Genomic DNA, 20,254 nt, shown 5'->3' with positions numbered 1-20,254 from the left:
CATACATGCTACATAAATGTGTAGCATCCAGTTGTGCTGCCCAGCATCAGGTTTCTTTCAGAAAATGGCCTTAAGCCCTGTTTGTATTTTGAGAGCAAAACCTGCCTCTTGACTTGAATGTTTGCTGTTGTAGACATAACAGCATCCCCAGGCTATCACTGTTAAGTTTAAGCAGGGCTTCAGTGCAGGCTGTTTTGTTGCAAGTCTGCTCTGTGAGGTCTTGTTCTGACAACTTCTACAGTGTCATTATACGTCTTCAATTTAAAATTCTGCCATGTGTTTAGAAGAACAGAATATAAAATAATTTTATTGACGTATTAATCATGGGCTTGTGCACTAGTGTTACTCTAAACTCCCAAAGCATCTTTACAATCCTGCAGCCTTTTCCATGGGCAGAAAGAGAGGATTTGCTTCCAAATCTGACATGACTGGAAGAAGGGACACATGGGATTATCTTTGTTCATAGTGCTGTAATAGCAATCTGTTCAAATTCTACCAAACTTGAGCAACAATATAATAAGCAATACTTATAACTTCTATTGTTGACCCTTATAAAGTTATCTCTGTGATGTTTCTTGAAGGTGATCGTGAATATTTGAATCTCAACAATCCAAGTAACTTCTTTTACTATATTTTTAAAATTACTTCCCCAGGGATAATTCAGGTAGAAAAAATGAAGAACAGACTTTCTGAATAGAATATATTTCCTAAAGGCTTATAATTGATTAATGGTGTTTCTTAAGCAGATAAAGCAGGGGGGCACATCTTGAACTATATATTCTTTTAGAATGATGTTATTTTTTTCCACCTGAATTATTCAGGTTACTTTTGAACCTGTTTTTATCCAGTCAGTTACTGGGATGATTACAGGTAGATGTGCTTTTCCAATAGCTTTTCTTTCTTTTTTTTCTCTTCCCTTCAAAGATTGAAATATTCCCTGAGTCATCAATTAAAACATTTCAAATTAATATTTTGAAGTTATGATTTTGTGTTCTATCCACAGGTGCCGCTTCAGCCAAATGCTGCATCCTATTTTTGAGGAAGCTTCTAATGTAATTAAGGAAGAATATCCGGATAAGAATCAAGTGGTGTTTGCTAGAGTAGACTGTGATCAGCATTGTAAGTAAATCCTGATTTAGGTTTTTCTGTGCTATCCTGCCAGTAAGTTACTTGTTGTATTGAAGAATACACTAGACAGCAATCTAAAGTGTAGCTGTACCTGCCCCATCATTTAGCCCAGAGTTGCTTGTATACATCAGTGAACCTCTTATTCCAAATTTGTCAGGGTAATCCCCAGCATTGCTTTCTCATTGCATCCATAATATTGCATGCATTTTTATATCAGTTCAGCCTATCTCATTTAATGGGGAAAAAAGGGCTGGGATTATGAATTGAATTGGCTTGTTGAGGTGTCAGAGAAGCACTAGTGCAACAAATGGTGGAGGTCTTCACAAACAAGAAGAGGAGGGGGTAACCTTCCATTGTCAGCATCAAGAATATGTTCTGCTCAGGTCTTCCTTCCAACTAGGAGTCATGGTGGACTGTAAGTTGCCTTTCGCACAGCCAGGAGGTAATCAGAGCTTTTCTGCTTTGCTGTTTATATGCATGCCAACAAATGGTTGCCTATTTGGGTTTTCCCTGCGCCCAGAAATACATGAAAATGATATGCCAAAAGTTACTCATTTTATGGTGGTATTAATTCCTAAAGTTGCTTTTTAATCCCATAATAAATAAAATATAAGGAACATCTGCTGCACATTGAAAGACAAATGGATAGCACTGAGATTTTTATTATGGTGCTTTTTACAGTATGGGATCAGCGGTATTGTTTTATGCTTCTGGAAGAACAGCATTTGCAGGCATAATTTCTTTACAGTGGTTTGTGATTCCCAAAGAGTATTAACAGCAGAAATTCAGTTCTAATCAATACTGATTATAGTATTTGGGCTTTACAAAACTGTTAATTTGTAAGAAGAATCACAGTTGGAAATGTGAGGAATCACTGTACAGACTTACTAGTTTGTATCTGCCGCGTATCCCTGAGACTTACCGTTGACCTAATAGTTGTGTTTTAGTGCTCTGTTACAAAAAAATCTGAAGAGAGAACCTTATAGGACAGCGAAAAAAGTCAATTGCGTATCTATGAAAAGTAACTGATTTCATTTACATTTTTCTTTCCCATTTTGACAATCTTAACTTTTTTGATGTTAGAGAGGGTTTTTCCCTGTAATGAGAATTCTTGGCTTGAAGTGTCTTGGTTCTTACTTGTAGATTTAAAAGTCAGTAAGTCCACTTGAGCATCTTCCACTGGCACCATTTTGTGCTCTATTTTGTATGCATGCATGTAGTTGCCCAACAATAAGAGCACCTGTCTTGCAATCTTGAAAGAGACCTCAAGCATAAAAAAAAAAACCTTTAAGGGAGCAAACAGTATCAACTCAGTATCTGAAATGTAAAATAAGCTGATTCTTTAAACTGTCAGGAGTGGCCAAGGAGATTGTTTTGTCCCTTTCTAAAGATCAGTAAGACCAATTCATGACCACAGGAAACTTAAATGCCTCTGGGATTAAATCTTTGAATTACTGGGATATAGGATGCCCTTTATAGCCTCAGCTGGAAGAGAGGTACGACAGTATTCACCTAGGGTATGTGAGCAGCTTTGAAGCATTCAGCTGCCTTCCTATGTTGGAGTGGTACGGATGTGTTGGGGAACTGATACAAAAGTTTGAACATAGGTGTTCTTGAAGAGCATTTACATTAGACACATGGGTATAGAATCTCCTCTGAGCTGATCTAGTGCCTTGAACACAGTGTAGAACAGTGCACTTCTGTAACTGCCTGGAGCATTTCCAGAGCAGCAGCAGAATGGAGAGGCGTGGCTGTACTTAATGTGCTTCACAAGATATGCTTTAGTCTCCTTGACTTATAAGTCCAATAGTATTTTTTCTTTCTCATTATAATGTTGCTCTGTTAAGTGAATGTTTTCCTACCTCCTTCCTGAACAGCCTTTTATAGAATCACATTTTTGGGGGTTGGTGGGTTTTTTTTCGTTTTGTGGTTTTGGTTTTTTTTTTTTGGTTGGTTGGTTTTCGTAGGTTTGGGTTTTGTTTGGGGTTTTTTGGTTTTTGGGGTGGGGTTTTTTTTGTGGGTTTGTTTTTTTTTTTTGGACCTGGAATACCTTCCCAGATCTCAAATACTGAACTACATTTTCAGCTTCTTTCGTTTTCACACTTGGTGTTCTCTTCTGCTTCCAATCATCTGCCTATATGGTGTGTCCTTGGGAGATCTTAACAAAAAGCATAGCATTAAGTATTCAAATTTGCCATCCCTAAAAGTCAATTTTCAAGTAAGGCAATGAAACCATTTGGAGGAATATATTGAAGGCAAAACCTGATATGTAGTCTTTGCTGAAGTTTTCTTATTGATTTTTTTGTATTTCTTTGTTCTGAGATCTACTGCAGGATCTACACAAATAAACTGCCTCTGATCTTTGTAATTGTAGAAAATAAATACAGTTGTAGCAAGCATTCTGATTGTTTTTGTATCAGCTTATTAGGCCAGTCACTCTACATACTTGAAATTACTTTTGCATATACTTTTGTATATATTCTGTCACTTTCATCACAGAGAGTTTCTCAAATTAACTTGAATCAATTGGGGGTGGGGGGGAATTAAGGACATTCATACTATCAGTTCACTTGATTTTTATGGTTGTCCTTAATTAATAAGTCTTATCTCAGTGTTTAACAGTCTGTTGGCTCATCTTTTCATTGATTCAAGATACTGACAATGAAACTTTATAGAAAGTTCTCACAAAAGACTGTAGTAAAATCAGCCTGTGTTGTTGAGTTTTATTGTTAAGGTTTACATTAACAACTGAAGTCCTTATTTTGTTTGCTGCAGCTTTAGTTGCTTGCATAACTCTCAGAGTCTTTGGGCTGCTGGATGCCCAGTGTTTAGCCATGAGATGTTCTTGTCTTAGCAGTTATGTGCCTAAGAAAACTTCCCTGCTGTGTGTGGGCCCCCCCCTCCCCCCCCCCAAGTATTTTAAATACTTCAGAAGCTTGTTGCTTAATCTTCTCCTCATGTGCTCATTGAATTGAGCTCATCAGAGCATGTTATGGAGAGCTATGGCCTGGATGGAGGAGGAGATGCTACAGCAGAGATTGTCTTCCTTCCCCTGGGAGTAGGTGTAGTGGGCTAAATAGTATGAGGCAGCCAAGAGTTTTGGTCTTTCTTTTTATTACTGAATACCATGAGTTCTCTGCATTTACTCTGTGTCCTTAATTTAAGAAGTAGATGAGCATGACTTCTGCTGCAGAAGCTGTAAAATGTGAGAATTAAAAATAAAATCCTGTAATGACAGACCAAGTCTTTTTCCCCAATTTGTATTGCCTTTTTGAATTAAAATAGCAAAGCTGTATATGTCATTCTTGGTTTCTAGTGTTTATTTGCTGGGTTGTAAGCAATGGTACATTTCATGGCACACAGTTATTGGGTATGTCCTAAAGTTTTAAGTATTTTAACTTTGATTTTAATGTATGTAATAGCAGCTTTTTAGTAAGAGGGTGAATGTTAATATGTTATCCAGCTTGGGCCTGCTGTAGTAGTTTATTAAATGTTGGAGTCAAGATTGTTATTGTCTATTTTTCCCCTGTTTTACCTTTATATTTTTGTATGTGTTTACATATTTTTGCAACAGTAGAAGGTTTATGCCAATATTTTGGGGTTTGTTATGCCTGCAAATTTCATACCACTAGTAGTTCACTATTAGGATGATGTTCTAGAGATGGTGAATTATTTGCATTACAAATGATCTGTTTCTTTTTGAAGCCAAGACTCTGTAGGGAATCCAAATAGCTGATTTCAGGCCACTCAAAAACAGCTTTCAGAATGGTCAGCCAGGCATAGATACTTTCCATTTAATGCACTATTATTGAAGCACACTGCAGGGCCCAACAGCTCACACCAGCTTCTGAGGGTAAAGCAAATTAAAGAGAATTATTGATGCACTGCCAAATGTTTGATGCTTAATGACAAAACCATCATTCTGTCTGCTCTTATAGCCAATATAAAGATGTTTTTCTGGAAAGTGATAGGCCCCAATGTGATTAAATACAAAATCTAAATATTAACACTATATTAAGCTTCTGTATGTGTTATATTTTACACCAGTTTATAATATTGTGGAAAATAATTATAACTAAAATAATAATTGCCTGCATGGAGCCAGCAAGACAAGGTTTGATTTAAAAAAAAAAAAATTGGTTGGGTTTTTTTTTTTGGTAAAAATTTGTGTAAGTTAAGTCATCAGGCTGTTTTTAAGCTGGTGTGGAACATACACTAAAGGTAAATCTGATGAAGCTGGTACTCTTTCAATTTGCAAGACCTCATCCTGTTATAACTTAGAAATATCTAAGTTCCACTTCATTGTTTGCTGTTAAAATCTTTGGTGGTTTTGGTGTGTTCGATGTAGTAATTCACTTATCTTAAAAATTATGCTCCTCTATTCTAAGTGTAATACCTAGTAGAAGTGACCTTCCATATAAAATTATAGAAGATGTTTCTGCCTACACATTATTAGGAAGGTTTTGTTTTGGTGGTGGTGGTTTTTTTTTTTTTTTTGCTTGCTTGTGGATTGTTTTGTGTGTTTTTATCCTTTGCGTTAAGCAGCAATGTTGGAAACTCACTTGGTACCATGGATTTCCTATGTTTCTGTTTTCTGTGAGTGAATATTGCAATACAGAAGGACTCATGTTTCTGGAGGAGAGGTTGTATTTTGAACAGTTTCTATGAATTCAGTATTAGGAGTTGTGGTACAGAATTCTTATAAATTAAAGTATATATTGGAGTTTTAATTCTACTGCACCATTATTGCCTTTGGTTTCTGAGTTAAAAAATAAAAAATAATAGCTGGTTTGAATAAATCTTTCTGCTTCCAAACAGAAAACAACTTCTCACTGGTGGGGCGTTGAGAGGTGCTTTGCTGGACAGACTGTATAAGGAACTATTGTTCTTTCTTTCAAAACATCCATGAGTGGCACTCTCATTCCCTACTGTGAGTTGCTGATCTCTCTGGGTCTGGCCATTGCCGTAATGTGTGCTAATGTTAGTCTTCAGAGAGTTACTTAGATTGTATTGCTACTGTGCCTTTGGTAAGCAAAATAACTCAGTCTGATAACAAATTTGGAGGTTCATAAATGAACTATAAATGAAACTGTAAACAAGCATGAGGATTTCATTGCATTCCTGCCACTTTGCCTGAAAAAAGTATCGGTCTGAAAGAGTTATCCTTGGATAAAATAAAAAGTGGAAGTGATTCGGAGGGGTTGTTGATGGCTCTCCTCAGGAGAGCCATATTGTTAGCCTGTCAGAAAAGGTTATGGGATACCTACTGATGAGGCCCCGCTAAGAGCAGGCATGGCTGTTGTGAATGCTCCTTTGCAGCAGAAGGTGGTCTGGATTTGCTGCTACCCAGCTTCTTAGTAGCAGAGTTTGATGTAAACATTGATTGCTTTTCTTGTACCTGTTTTGGTCTATCATACAAGTCACCAGTATCACAATCATCGGGGTAGGATGCCTAGTTTAGATGGTCTCCCAAGTTCCTTTCTAGTTCTGCTTCCTATGAATATTCCCAGGTCTTATGATTGTGTGCAAGCATCATGAGAGGAGTAATTTAACTGGGGAGAATTAATGCTGTATTATGAAATACATAACAATAAGTTGAATGTAGTGCTGTGTGTAGGAAAGTAGGAGGCAAAAAGGCCTTTTTAAGTGAACTTGAGAGAAAAAAGCTTGCAGAATAATAAGTAAAAAGGTACCTATCAAAGACAGATTTCATTTCTCATCTGTAGTGTGCCCTGGCAGGTAGCCTGAGGGACTTCAAAAGATGTGATTGATCTCAAGTGAGCAAGCAGAATACTCATTTGGTAGTCCCAGCTTCAAATTTACAGCTGAAGGAATTTGTTACCTTTGAGATGGAAGGTATTGCACAAGGGTGAGGGAGAGTTAAGACGATTTGACACAAAAAAAGATTAGTGTTAGATCCAGTAAATTCAAGCTATATATATATGTATGTAGCTATGCAACTCCTATAACCATGATGTAAATACAAAATTAGGAAATGCAGTAGCTTGGGTTTGTGCTAGCTCTTCCTCAGACAACATGAAGACTCTTCTTGGAAAAAGGGACACTACGAGTATTTTCAGAAACTATTTTTATGGGGTTTGACTTTTGGAAATTTGATTTTTCTTCCAGATAATTTTTCAGGCTGTTGTAGTCCTCTGTTCAGCATGTGAATTGCTTCAGGTGGTGCCTTATGAGGTGGGCATTTAGGATAATTATCAGTATTGTTCAAATCCTAGTGGACACGTTTTTTGAGAGCCAGTCCTGTAGACTTAAAATCTAAATATTAGTTTGGTGGTGGTATGAATTATGATCCTGGAAGACTAAGACAGTGGACTGAGTTAATGGTGGGGTGATACACTGACCCTTGTAAATATTGCTGGTCCTTCAGTGGGAAGGACCTTCTTAACTACATTGTGGGTGGGAGCCTACCAATGTAGTGTGTCCTGGTGCAGTTTTTCAACATATTCTTCATTGTACATTTAATTTTAATTTAGTGACAATGGACTTGAGATTCTCGGTGACGTGATCTGATATACTAGCTGAACTCTTTGGACAGTGTGTTGTGGTGCTGGTGACATGATCTGATACACTAGCTGAACTCTTTGGACAGTGTGTTGTGGTGTTAACCTAGAACAATGGAGTCTGAAGCATTCTGGGAATCAAGTCACAGGCTGCGTGTTTGCTTGAAGCTGTAGCTTGGGTAATGTGTGTACACACCATGTGAAAAGCCTGACACACCCGCAAAAAATGGGTTTTGGCATTCCTTTGAGTAGAGGAACACACGATGCTCAGACAACAGAGAAATGGTTGACAGTGCAAGAGATGTGATAAAGATATGGATCACAAATGGTGGCTCATAAAGCATGTTTTCTTGGAGGATCTTGCTCAGAAGACGATGTGGGAGACTGTCTGAGAAAACATGGGTGTAAATGTCAGGCTTCATGTAAAAGTTTCTTTCAAAACAATAAAAGCTGCTGTCTCATCCCTATTGTAAGAAGCAGCTTTGCTTTCTCTTCAGTAGTTCAGGAGAAGTACCAATACAGTGCATCTGTGAAGAGAACTGAGTGACTGTGAAGACATTCCTGTTTGTAGTAGCCTAGACACTAGGCTTGTGATTTAATGATTAATTGGGCAAAATACAAACTCAAGGTTTGTTCCTTTGAGGTACCTTAGTACCTGAAGAAAATGTGAAGTTGTAGCTGGGAGACTTTTTTTTTTTTTTTTTTTCCTTTAGGTAGGTTACCCTTATCTGCTTCAAATACCTCTCTTCATCAGAAAATGAGCAGTGAGACTGTCTGGAAATATTTTTAAATTTAATTTAGGATTTACTATAACTAATGCGATCTATGAATGAGTTCAAACAATATTCCATGTATTTGCATTGTGTATTTCCAATTTTAAAAGGAATATAATTTTGTAGTTGCTCTGCTTATGCTAACTCTACCTGTATCAAATGCCAGGACTTAATGAAGCACTTAAGGTTTACTCTATTTGACTTTTGAATGAATTCAAACAATTTTTCATGTACTTGCATTTTATATTTTGCAAAAAGATGGTTTTCAAATACTTACTTGTGTAGGACTGTCATCTCTCTGTGTTAGTTCAAATACCAGTATTCATGGAATCTCAATGTAATTTGTAAAGAGCATGCAAGTTCTGACTTATGAAATAATGTTTGAATTCACTTTTGACAGTGGGCATTTTATTACCATTAATTTTTTTTACACAACTTCAGCACTTGATGAAGATCCACATCCCTAGGGACTGCAATCTCCATCTCGGAAAACCTTCAAGACCGCCTGAATGCCCATTCTGCAACCCGTGCATCCTCCTATAACTGTGGAAATAACCTGAAGGAAAAGTCCATGTTGCGAGACAAAAAAGTGTAGTTTTGGTGTTCTCTTGCTGTGGAGTTCTGTAACAGTAACAGTCTTTAATCTCAACGTGTTTCTGCGAAACCTTGATATGTAGTGATGCTTGTCTATTATCAGACCCTGGTCAAGTTTTGATAGACTGACGTACCGTCAGGCCAAAGGTCCTTCTATCAACAGGAGAGAAGGGGAGCAAATGCCTGGTTTGCTGACATTGTTTGTCTTCTGCCAAGCAAACGTAAAGTGAGTCCTTCCCTGCTATACTTGCCACCTTCTTGCAGGCAGCTCTTAGGTACTTTAGCTACAAAGTGATGGAATTTAAAGGAAGAAAACCGTATTGATCTAATACTTGTTAATGTTGAATATATTGGCATCTTCCCTTGAGAAATTTGTATTAATTTGAAATAAAAGTACTCTAAATTGAGGACATAAAATGTCTTACCCTTAATTTTAACTGTAATTAGTGCATTAAGAAACTCCTCTGGGATATTTAGGAAACAGGTCAAGTCCTTTCTTAGTCAAAATTGATAGGCTGAATTCTGTGATATTTCATAGTGATGCAAAGCTTGTTAGGAACTGGCTTAGCTGGTGAAGGTTTTAAGCTTACTGGTTTGAGGGATGTTAAAGAACATTTTTGTGGAGTAGACCTGGTTCTTATTCCTTTGCTGTGCACGTTTTGTTTTTGGTTCTCAGACTCGTTTAAGTTGTGCAGCTGGTACAAAGATTGTTTTCAGTAACTAAAGCTGCAAGAGATTAGTAGTGTTTTAGCAGCAATTAAAACTACTGATCGTTTCACTGAGAGTTCTCCAGGCAGCAGGGAATTCAGGTTTTTTGTTATCTCTTAGAAGTCCGAAAGAGGTGGAGAACTTTGTGCTAGAGGACAGTTATGGGCGCAGTTCCATAGGGGAATGACTTATTTCCAGTTGCACAGGGTTTTAATTTTGGTTTGCAACTGAGAGGTGCATGTTAGCTGCCCAGTATCAGCAGTTTGCTCATGACAACTGCCTCTAAATAATAGTTTTCCCAGGACTTCAGTCTCCATTCTCTTTAAAAAAAGAGTAAGTGTGAGATAGAAAGCAAATCTGCTTTGTGGTAAATATGTAATTGAGAAGAAAGGACGTTCTTGTTAGAAAGGATTAGTTTTCACGTCGTTCAGTACTGTCCCACATATGCTGATGGACCTTGATTTGATTGCCCCCCTGCTGTGGGCCAGTCCAGGTCACCTGAAGTGTACCCTTTGACTTCTAAGGAGTCAGTGAAAAGTAACAGGACACGCATTCAGCCCACACTTTCAATGCCTTCCTCTGTCTGTTGACTGGATGAAACCTCTCTGTCTCCAAAGGATAAATCGGTCTGTCAAAGTTCACCGTCTCTCTCTTTCCTTGAGAGGGAAAGGGAGAAGGGGAAGCGGGGTGGGTGTGGTTGACTGGAATGAGTCACCTCAAAGGACTGAGCAGCTCTGGAAAGTGGGCAGACTGCTCATATTTTGGGATTTAGTTGGATTTAGGTACAAACATGATTGAGCTTTAGGTAAACTGCATCCCACCCTGTAATAGAGGACACCCAGTTTTCACAGGGGCTGTGAGATTTGTTTCTAGATCTGTTTCCAGGGGAGGAGTGAGCAGGAAGGCATAATTAAACAAAGCAAAAGGAAAGTGCTTGTGGAAGTCTACTTGGCATTATGTGCTTTGTCTCTATTGTTTGTTTTTAGTCTCATTTTCCTAAGAATCCAAAGTGTGTCTAGTTACCTTGTTTTTCCAGTCCTTCCTCATAAAAACTCCTTGAAGCTTTTTGCTGAACTTCAACCACATCTGAAAGAGGGAAGAGCATGCAAAGCTATTAAGTACTTACAAACTTTGATTAAAGCAGTTGCTGGATATTGGAGATGCACAAAACCATTTTCTGCACTGTAGCAAAGGTTGCTGTAAAAACTCAAGGCTGATGGATCCTGCTCAGTGTGCCGTGAAGCACTTGCTGGTTATGTGTATGTTTCCCTGTCGATGCGTCGCTGGGAACTAGCTGCAACACCTATTGCAACTTGCTGTGTCCCAGTGATTAAGCAAAGTGGAAGAGGGACAAAGGGACGCTTGAAGTACTCTGGTGGGGCATAGTGAAGAACTGGTTTATTGCCTTAGTAGTGGTTCAAGATAAAGGGCATAGGACACACATTCATGGGAAACTGGGCTTTATTGCTTCTGCTCGGCTTTCTTCTTTGCTGCTCTTCTAACTTTACTGTAAAATCTCTTTTGATTTTTTTATTCTTCTTTTACATTTGTAAGTTTCGTGAGTAAATAACTTAGAGTTAAATAACTGACCTGTTATATAAAGGTGAAAATAGCTAGTGCTCTTATGCTAGATGAACGCAAATACGTGTTATTTTGTTGTATGAAGCTCTGTGCGGTCCACATCTAGAAGAAAGCTGGGCTGCAGGTATAGATATGAATGAAGAACTGCCTTGAAGGGAATGCTGACACTGGTTGACCAGAGAGGTATTTGCCTTAATTTAGAAACCTGAAATTTTGTGTTTGTTCAAAACCTGAACAGCTCAGAACTGTAACAGCAGTGTTCTGCCTTCATGGGCTTCAAGAAATATTTTGCACAGGGTTCACATTCTCTAAAATTTAAGACATGACAATTATATTTCCAGCACTGTAATTGAGATAAAAATCATAGTGAGTTTAAAGAAAGAGAGGATAATTTATTTTATTAAAATTTTCTCGTGTGGATTAATTAACTGAGATTTGGCAAGTTTTTAAGATTCTCATGTTCTTGTTATGCTTTTAAATTGACTTTCGTAGTTGTTCGTAGAAAGTGTACTAAACGAGTATAGCTGACAAAGTTGAGTCTTTACCACCGGTTTTGGTCATGATTTTTTAATGAAGATCAATCAGTACATGTGAGAAATACTGTAGCTGCTATCCGTTCTCTCCCCTATGGCGGTGTTTGGAGTTTTTTAGTTTGTTCTTGTTTAGAGATGTGGAACTACTGGTTCAGAGATTCCACTTACGTGCGCACATATACATGTATAAGATACCATGTTCAGCGTATTTCTGTATTTGTAGGGTTTTGGGTTTATCTTCTTAATTTCTTTTTAGCGGATATAGCTCAGAGATACAGGATAAGCAAATATCCAACTCTGAAACTCTTCCGGAATGGAATGATGATGAAGAGAGAATACAGGGGCCAGAGATCTGTGACAGCAATAGCAGATTATATCAGGCAGCAGAAGAGTAACCCTGTTCGGGAGGTCCAGGATTTGGAAGAAATTAGTTCTCTTGATGTAAGTCTTTCAATTTTATTCCTTCTAAATATATTCTTCTTTTTTTTTTTTTTTTTAAACATTAAACTGGTGAAACATAATGTATTTGAAGTACATATTTACTTCTTTTTCTCCCTTTCAGAAATGTTGTGCTTTTTTTAAACTGAGTGGAAAACTGGATCATTTCCAGTATTACAAATTATTCCAGTATAATCACTTTCAACCACATTCATTTTGCTACTATAACTCCACTACCAAATTACTTATTTTCCTTTTAATCATTTGAAAAGAATCATATGTTGTATTTGACAAGATATTTCTAATATTCCTCACTGGAAAAATATTCACAAGGATGCTTCTGAATATTGAAAAAGTAGAAAAGAAATAACTTCTGCACAGTTATTGACTGTTGAATGAATGGCACCTCTGTATTTAATATCCTTAGGGAGTAATGGTAGTTTTTGATAATTTGAGGTAAGTTATAATTTAAACTTTTTTTTTTTTTTTTTTTTTTTTTTTTTTTTTTTACAGCGCAGCAGAAGAAATATTGTTGGATACTTTGAGGCAAAGGACTCTGACAATTACAGAACCTTTGAAAGAGTAGCGAATATTTTGCATGATGATTGTGTATTCCTGTCTGCCTTTGGGTAAGTTTTAAAATTTGTTGATTGCATGACTTCATTATTGAAATTACATTAATGAGTTGTATATAATTTAATTGAATGGACTTCTGTAATACTTTCAGTGTGGCATAACTGAAGAGACTAGACCCTAACAGATAAATACACTGAGAGAAGGCTAGGAGGAGAAAACTTCTTCTAGCCTTAATGTTTGCTGTGAAATCCAACTTTCATTTTTTGCCTCCTTTTTCTTTTTTTCACTCTTTGTCAGTATAGTTTAAATGTAATTGGAGGGGATGCTAGACAGTTGTGTCCCAAAAACCTGCTGCTTTGGAGGGAGAGGGGAACAAGTAGGGAAGAGTCTGAAAAACTTTTTGGCAAAAATTTTATCAGCTTTGCAGACTGAGTAACTCCTTTTTCTGCAACCTCTTAAATTTTTTTCTTTAAAATACGACCATTTTTTGTAGGGGTGTTTTTCCTTCTTTTTGGAGGGTATTTTCCCCCTTCCTTTTTTCCTGTAAAGAATAATTCAGTAGTTGCTTGCTCATTTCCTCTTGATATTGGGGGAGAGGACCTTGTTCAAAAATGCCTGATTTCTGTGCCTGTGTCTGTTCCATGCGAGTTCTATGTCACTGCACACGGTAACAGTTTCAAAAGGCAATTGCATTGATGAGCTACATAGTGTAAGTCTAGAAGAACAACCTACAGAAATTCAAATTTCTCCTTGTTAAACATATTTACAGCAATATGTTAAAATATTAAAAGATCTTCACTGGAAGAAGAAATATAAATTGGGAGTGATTCCCTTTTTAAGTAGCATAATAAAATGCAATTATAGATTCTTTCTGCAGTGTTTAATGTGCCAGCACCCACCCAATTTAAAGTGATTGGGCATTAATGTGAATGCAGTGGTTTGCAGTCTGCCCACAGTTGCAAGCTCAGGAATTTGCATGGGTTATACTAGCTTTTATACCACATAGAGTTGCCTTAAGAGTGTTTTGAATTGAATGTAGTGAAGAATAGCGGAGAAACTGAGAGGATGTATCGAGGTAGAAGATGTTTCATATGGTTGAACAAACTTTGTTGTCAGTCACTGATGCCTCTTCCAATATGTTTCCAAAAAAAAAAAAAAAGTTTTGGAGTGGGGGAGAGTATTTGTAATGTGCAGGAGTACACGTGGCTCTCCTTTCCTTCAGTTCCCAATTAGGTATCCTATGACTGTGTAAGCAGCCTTGGCCGTGAGAGAATAATCAATCTTGTAAATCTGTGGTCTGTACGTCTGTCAGTCTTATCCCCAAAGAGTGGCCACTATCTCAAACATTTTCTGATGAGTGCATCCATGCTTGTTCTCAGGGCAGCCAGTCTGAGTTATTTTTAGAATTTTAAATTATTTTTTGCCCCCTCATATGACTTTTCATTCTTTTCAGGAATGCCTTTTAAAAAATCATTAGTAAGATAACAATACTTTTAAGATTCTCTCTCCTGTTGTTTGAGTCTGTTCATTTTTGGTTTGCTATTTGTCAACTTTGTATAATGAGAAATAGTCTCCCAACACACAGTGTTAGCATTTGGTTGTTGGATGCTGTTCTTGAAGTAGTTACTATGGGGTTTTTTCTTTTTTTTTTTTTTTTCTTTAGATATAAGCAATAAGCAAACATAATGGAACAGATCAGAGTTTGATTATTTGTAACCTGCCCATGTAACTACAGATTGCACAGCAGGCTTGTCGTTATTCTCTTCTCCAAACTCCCGTTCCCTTTCTACCCTGGAGCTGTTAGTGTTTTAAAGTGCAGCATTCCAGACAGCAACCTTGGAAACTAAACGTTTTCATCTCCAAGTGGCTGTGGCTCTCAAGCTTCCTAAAAAATTATATGTGAAGAGACTTCCAAGGGAGATACTGGCTATGTAACAGTGTTTTCTATTCATATTATATATATCAAAATGTGTCATGGGGAGCTGGCACCAGTCGAACTCTTCTGACTGAGCATCCTAACAGCCCCTGGGAGGGATTTTTGGTTTTGCTATGGACAGAGTTCAACAGGTATATGGTTTGGGAGGTACATGGTAACATGAGCTGTCATGTTCAAACTTCTAGTAAGCTAAAATAAACTTAAAACAATCAATCTGACAGGGAAAAATTAATTACTAACTTCTGTCAAGGCAGAACTGTTCCCTGCTATGCCAAAATTATTCTGGCTTTAGATAGTTGTAGTAGCTTATTTTTAAATTGTATTAACGGCACTTTGTTGCAGATCATCTTGATGGTTAAAACTATTCTTAAATCCACTGATCCTTACAGTTCCATTAAGATCTGAGGTGACTGCAGAGCAAGATTAATGAGAGAAGACTTGTAAGCAGAAGGAGATAGGAGGGATACTGATGAAGAGATATGAGAGGTAGATTTTAGAAGTAGAACTAGAGAGGGATAAATCTGAAATATTTGTAGACATGGAAGAGAATGGCCTTGTGCCATTGAGCCATAGCATAGGAAGCCAAATGCAGAAAACCAAAACAAACAGCCAAAAAATACTTTTATCTTAAAAGGCTATGATGAACTGTAACTAACTCATGGAAGAGAGTGACTAATCTAGGAACTGTTTTAATTTTATGTTAGCAAGCAAATCTGGGGGTGGTTGTGTGGTTCTAAGAGGTTCACCTTGTACATTACTGCTTCAAGAGACAAAATGCAAACTGAAGTGTTTCCATTTTGGTAGTTGTTTTAAAAAGGTGTATCTTCAGGCATTTGGGATTTTCACATCATGTCCCCACTTTGAGTTGTCTGAAACAAATCAGTCACAACTGCAGCTACTGAAGTGGAAGAACACAGAAGAGGACCTTTTGGGTTCCGCCGCAGGCTTACCCTAGAGCATATATTGCATTATAGATTATTATCAGCCTACCAAGCAGTGATTGGACAGGTGGCTTGTATGTCTTCACTTTCTTCTTATTCAGTGAAGGATTGTTTGGGATGTGAGTGGTTTACCTTAGTGATGATGGTAACAAAGAAACCTAGTTTCACATTATGGGAGCAGTCGTCATGTCTGGAATACAAAAATGCATTTTAAAATACACATCTCTAAACTGGTGCAAATACTGATACGTGTAACATACTATGCAAGACATCTTTTGTATGTGATAAGAAAAAGATAATTGGATCAAATGAAATAAATAAAACGTAGGTACTTTGAGTTAAGCCTTATGATGTCTCCCCCCCCCCCCCCCCCCCCCCCCGCCTTGGCCCTCTAAGTTGTTTAGACCCCTGCAAGATTTACCTCATCTTGCAGTGAGAAAAATTGAGATATTTTTACTTCTCTTTTTTTTCCTCCCCCTTACATCTCTTAGTCAGTCTTCACCAATGCTTATATTGAGTCCACAGAAGAGATACTATAATTGGAGAAGCTGGAACACTTAGCTAATATTGCCCGGAGGCTGACATGCTTTCTTTTTAGCCTATACTAAAAGGAAAAGAAATAGGTAGTTCATTTTACTCTTTTGTGGCATATGCAGCCAGTCAGTTCTGTCTTGCCAGCGTGAGTTACGTTGGAACAGCAAGGCATGGGAGAGAAGGAGAGGAGGCATCTCCTGTGTTGGACGCATAGCTGTCCCCATTTGTTTGAGTAAGAGATGATAATTTGGGGGGTACAAGCTAGCAGCTTTCAGGGCGCTCTGTTGTGACTGGGATTAAGGAACCACAAAATATTCCAGAGGCAGGGGAGGAGCTTACTAAGGTGACATAGTAAGCTGAATACCAAGGAGGAACTGCATGTGTTCTCCAGGTACGCAGATGCCATATCATCAGTAGTCAGAAACTGCATGCTATGTCTTGTGCGCTCTAGATCTGTTTTGCGGGTAAAGTGGACGTGTGGGCTTATTTGCTATGCCTTTTCTCATTGCCTGTGCTGGCAGAGCACCTCAAAGCCCTTCTTTATCAGGGTAGATAAGATGTAAATTTCTAGTGTAAACAATGGAACAGGAAGAGTAAATGCAAACAAGAATCCACCTTTCTCTCCTTTCCTTCCTTAAGAATAGGTATTTATATTTTTTTTTATTTACATGATTATATTAATTCATTTTTCTCTGATGGTCTCTTATCCAAAATTGTACCAGCATTCATCACTGGCACTTTGATACCGTTAGTCCACACTTCTAATCTTAGGGATACATCTTGCTGACTCCCTTAACGCCCTCTCATCTAGCCAGGCCAAGTTTCTGTGGAGTCACTTTACAGTTTACTTTAAAGATCAAGGATTTTAATTCTCAAATTTTGAAGGAAAAAGAGAAGTAAAGAAAGGATAGCAAATTAAAATATGATTTTTGGTATCTCAGTTATTTTATTTGTCTGTACCAAGACATGCTTACTGGTTGGTTTGTTGTAGGGCTATTTCAAAAGCAGAGAGATTTAGCGGAGACAATGTAATCTACAAGCCACCAGGGGTAAGTGTAACTATGTATTTTATTCTGCTTATTGTCATATGTGAATATGAACTAATGGAGACTATATTCAGATCATTCAGTATATTACTGCATCTCAAATCTTAATTTTATTTCATCACTAAATAGTGTGAGAAATAGGGTCGTAGGAACTAGTATTTCTGAGTCAGTGAAAAAGATCTTGGTCTCATTTGTTGCCAATTAAATGCACAAAACCTAAATCTGTCATTTTAAATGTCAATGTCCAGAAACGTGTGGGGTTTTTTTTCTTAGGAACACAGTTGACTTGTGTATAGATACTTTGTGTTCTGTAGAAGTCTTAAAAATCTGTGAAGTTCAACAGCTGGTGCACTTCATATTTTTCAAAGCAAGTGACAATACTAAGTATTTTTCAGACTGCCACTTGCCTGTCTTGTGTGTCTTAGCCCACAACGGCTAAGAGCTGTTCTCTTCATTTAAAAAAAAAAAAAAGGGATTAGTAAAATTAACTGTATGTTAACAAACTCTCATAAGCATAGTTTTACTTGAGGAAAAATTCAGTACAGAAGAAAATCTGCAAGAATTACTTTTTAGAAACATAATTAATATCTGAAAATCTGCTCTTTTCTCAAATTTAATGTATGAAAAAAGTTGCTTACAAAAGAGAAATAAATAAAAAAAGACCTAAGGGGGGAGGGAGTTTCAAACCTTTTTCTGCAAAAACAGAATTTATTAGGTTACCTACTTTATGTGGCATTTCTGAATTAAGGTGTGCTTAATCATGGCCACAGCTTGTGAAGTCATGGTTCGCTTCATGTTAACCACAATTGTAATTACATTAAAAGATGGCAGCACTGAATTCTGAGTTAAAACTACTAGCAAATAAAGGAAGACTGTTATTTATTCATATCTCTTTGGCAAAGCAAATGTGAAATACCAGTTTCGAGTCCTGTAGGACATTGGGAGGGATTTTTGGTGAGTCTTTGTAACTATCAGCATGAAGAAGCTTAATATCTGCATTTAGTTTATATCTAAATGGTTTTTTTAGGTATGGAGATACTATTTCTCAACCTGACAGAAGTCTAAATAGCCTTTATTTGAAGCATCCCTAATTTGGAAACAAAGTATCTCTTCAATTCTTCTTAAGTTGTCTTAAAAAGTGGAGTTGACTGCATAAATGATCATACATAATATTTCTTTTCCTGTTGTACTTTTGTAACATAGTAAATAGAAACGTTGCATGCACGAGGGTTGAATATTGGTATATGATTGGCTTTCAATATTTATACGGATATTGTTACTTTTATGTCGGGTGGGTAATCTTCTTTGTAGGTAGCAGTGTCACTTACTGTTTCTCAACTACTATGTTTTTCCTTTCAACAGGAAAATGCTCCAGATATGGTGTATTTAGGCTCGCTAACCAATTTTGATTTGATTTATGCATGGACACAAGATAAATGTGTACCACTAGTTCGAGAAATTACGTTTGAAAATGGGGAGGTAAGAATTTTCTCTAACGTTCTACTTTTGGGGTTTCTTTCTCAAAACCAAAATGTCTCTTTCAAGGTCTTTAATCCATACCAAAGAACTTCGTGCATGCTTTGCTTTTGACAGAAAATGTCTGTCAGGTAATGTCTCTTCATTCTTTTGGAGCTTTTTGGTTAGACTTGAAGTTCACTGGAGGCAGATTTGTAGTAGTTTTGTACACTACCAAAGTAAGAGTTATAATCGTACATATAGATCTCATAAGAAGTGTCTGGTGATTTGTGGACTGTGGACACTCGGACGCTAAGAATGTGCATGTGTAAGAATATGTGTGTCTGTAAGTATGTATGGTGTGTAACACCTTGGGTAGGTTGTATTATTCATCTAAAGTAAGTACATACTATTTATACAGACGTTATAACTGAATGTTGATTTAGGATCCAGACATAAATGTTATTTAAGTGCTTTTTGCATCTGTTATGACCTTGAAAGAATGTTTCTAGTCAGGGTAGAAAATATCCATGTCAGCATGTCTGTGACAGTTCGAAAGAGTAAAATAGTTGTGAACTATCCTTTAGTTATAATCAGCTTTTAAAATTTAATGTTAAAGTTAGTAGTAGAAAAATGCTACTTCCAAAGCATTATCTAATAAATGCCACCATTAAATGGTGGCTGATCATCTACGGAACTGGCAATCTTCTGGGAATTGTAATAAAAACGATGTGATATTTTTTTTGTCAATCTGTGTTTAAGCACTGGTACCTTCTTAATCTGTTTAGCTTCACATGCTCTTTCCCTTGAGTTTCTTCTTTTAGCTGTAATTCGTAAGATGGAATTTGGGGGTTTGCTTTTAAACATCTCTCTTCTTCTCATTATCCTGATTTTTCTTTCAATGCTTCTCTGTTTTCTTTTATAATTTACTCTTCTTTCATCTATTTCCAACTCCATATTATAAATTTTTTTTGTAAAATAACCAACAGGAAAAAAAAACTTTAGAAAATTAGCAAGTTTGTAGTATCTCAGAAGGAGTATTTGTACACAGCCACAGCATCTGCTAGAAACGCTGGTGAGATTTGTAACAAATTGCAGTATGTTGTCCTCACTGGATTAGAAACCAAAAAATCAATCATATGATTCGTTCTCAGTTTGCACACTTAATTTTTTAATACTGAATCTGCAGTAACACTGCTGTTCTGGGCATGCACAACATGTCAGGTTACATGACAGAGGGAGGGATAGGGTGGGATCGACAAAATGGTTCAAGTACAACCTTCTAGTCAACCCCGCCAACTTTTATTGGAAAGTTCTGTTAGTTAAACAAATTTTAATTCTTCATTTGCAACTCAGTATGTAAAAGAGGCCACATGTTAGCATGTTTTAGAAGTGTGTGGTAGATTTTCAGTGTACTTTTCCCATGGTGAAATTGGATTCTGAGCCTTAGAAGCCAAGGTTCATCACTGTCAGCTTGTACCACATTGTGT

At 37.1% G+C, this 20,254-nt stretch overlaps 1 protein-coding gene across 1 annotated transcript in view; it reads left to right on the top strand.

Moving 5' to 3' along the window:
* Window positions 1-20,254, top strand: part of ERP44 (endoplasmic reticulum protein 44) — a 55,189-nt gene that overhangs the window by 25,760 nt on the left and 9,175 nt on the right. The window contains exons 4-8 of the mRNA XM_050892575.1: window positions 1,004-1,119; window positions 12,095-12,279; window positions 12,790-12,905; window positions 17,255-17,312; window positions 18,672-18,788. Coding sequence (XP_050748532.1) covers window positions 1,004-1,119; window positions 12,095-12,279; window positions 12,790-12,905; window positions 17,255-17,312; window positions 18,672-18,788 — 592 coding nt within the window. The remainder of the gene's footprint in view (window positions 1-1,003; window positions 1,120-12,094; window positions 12,280-12,789; window positions 12,906-17,254; window positions 17,313-18,671; window positions 18,789-20,254) is intronic.

This window comes from Gymnogyps californianus, chromosome 2, assembly GCF_018139145.2.
Source record: "Gymnogyps californianus isolate 813 chromosome 2, ASM1813914v2, whole genome shotgun sequence".
In the NCBI taxonomy this organism is placed as follows: domain Eukaryota; kingdom Metazoa; phylum Chordata; class Aves; order Accipitriformes; family Cathartidae; genus Gymnogyps; species Gymnogyps californianus.
This window is presented reverse-complemented; position numbering and strand designations above follow the sequence as displayed.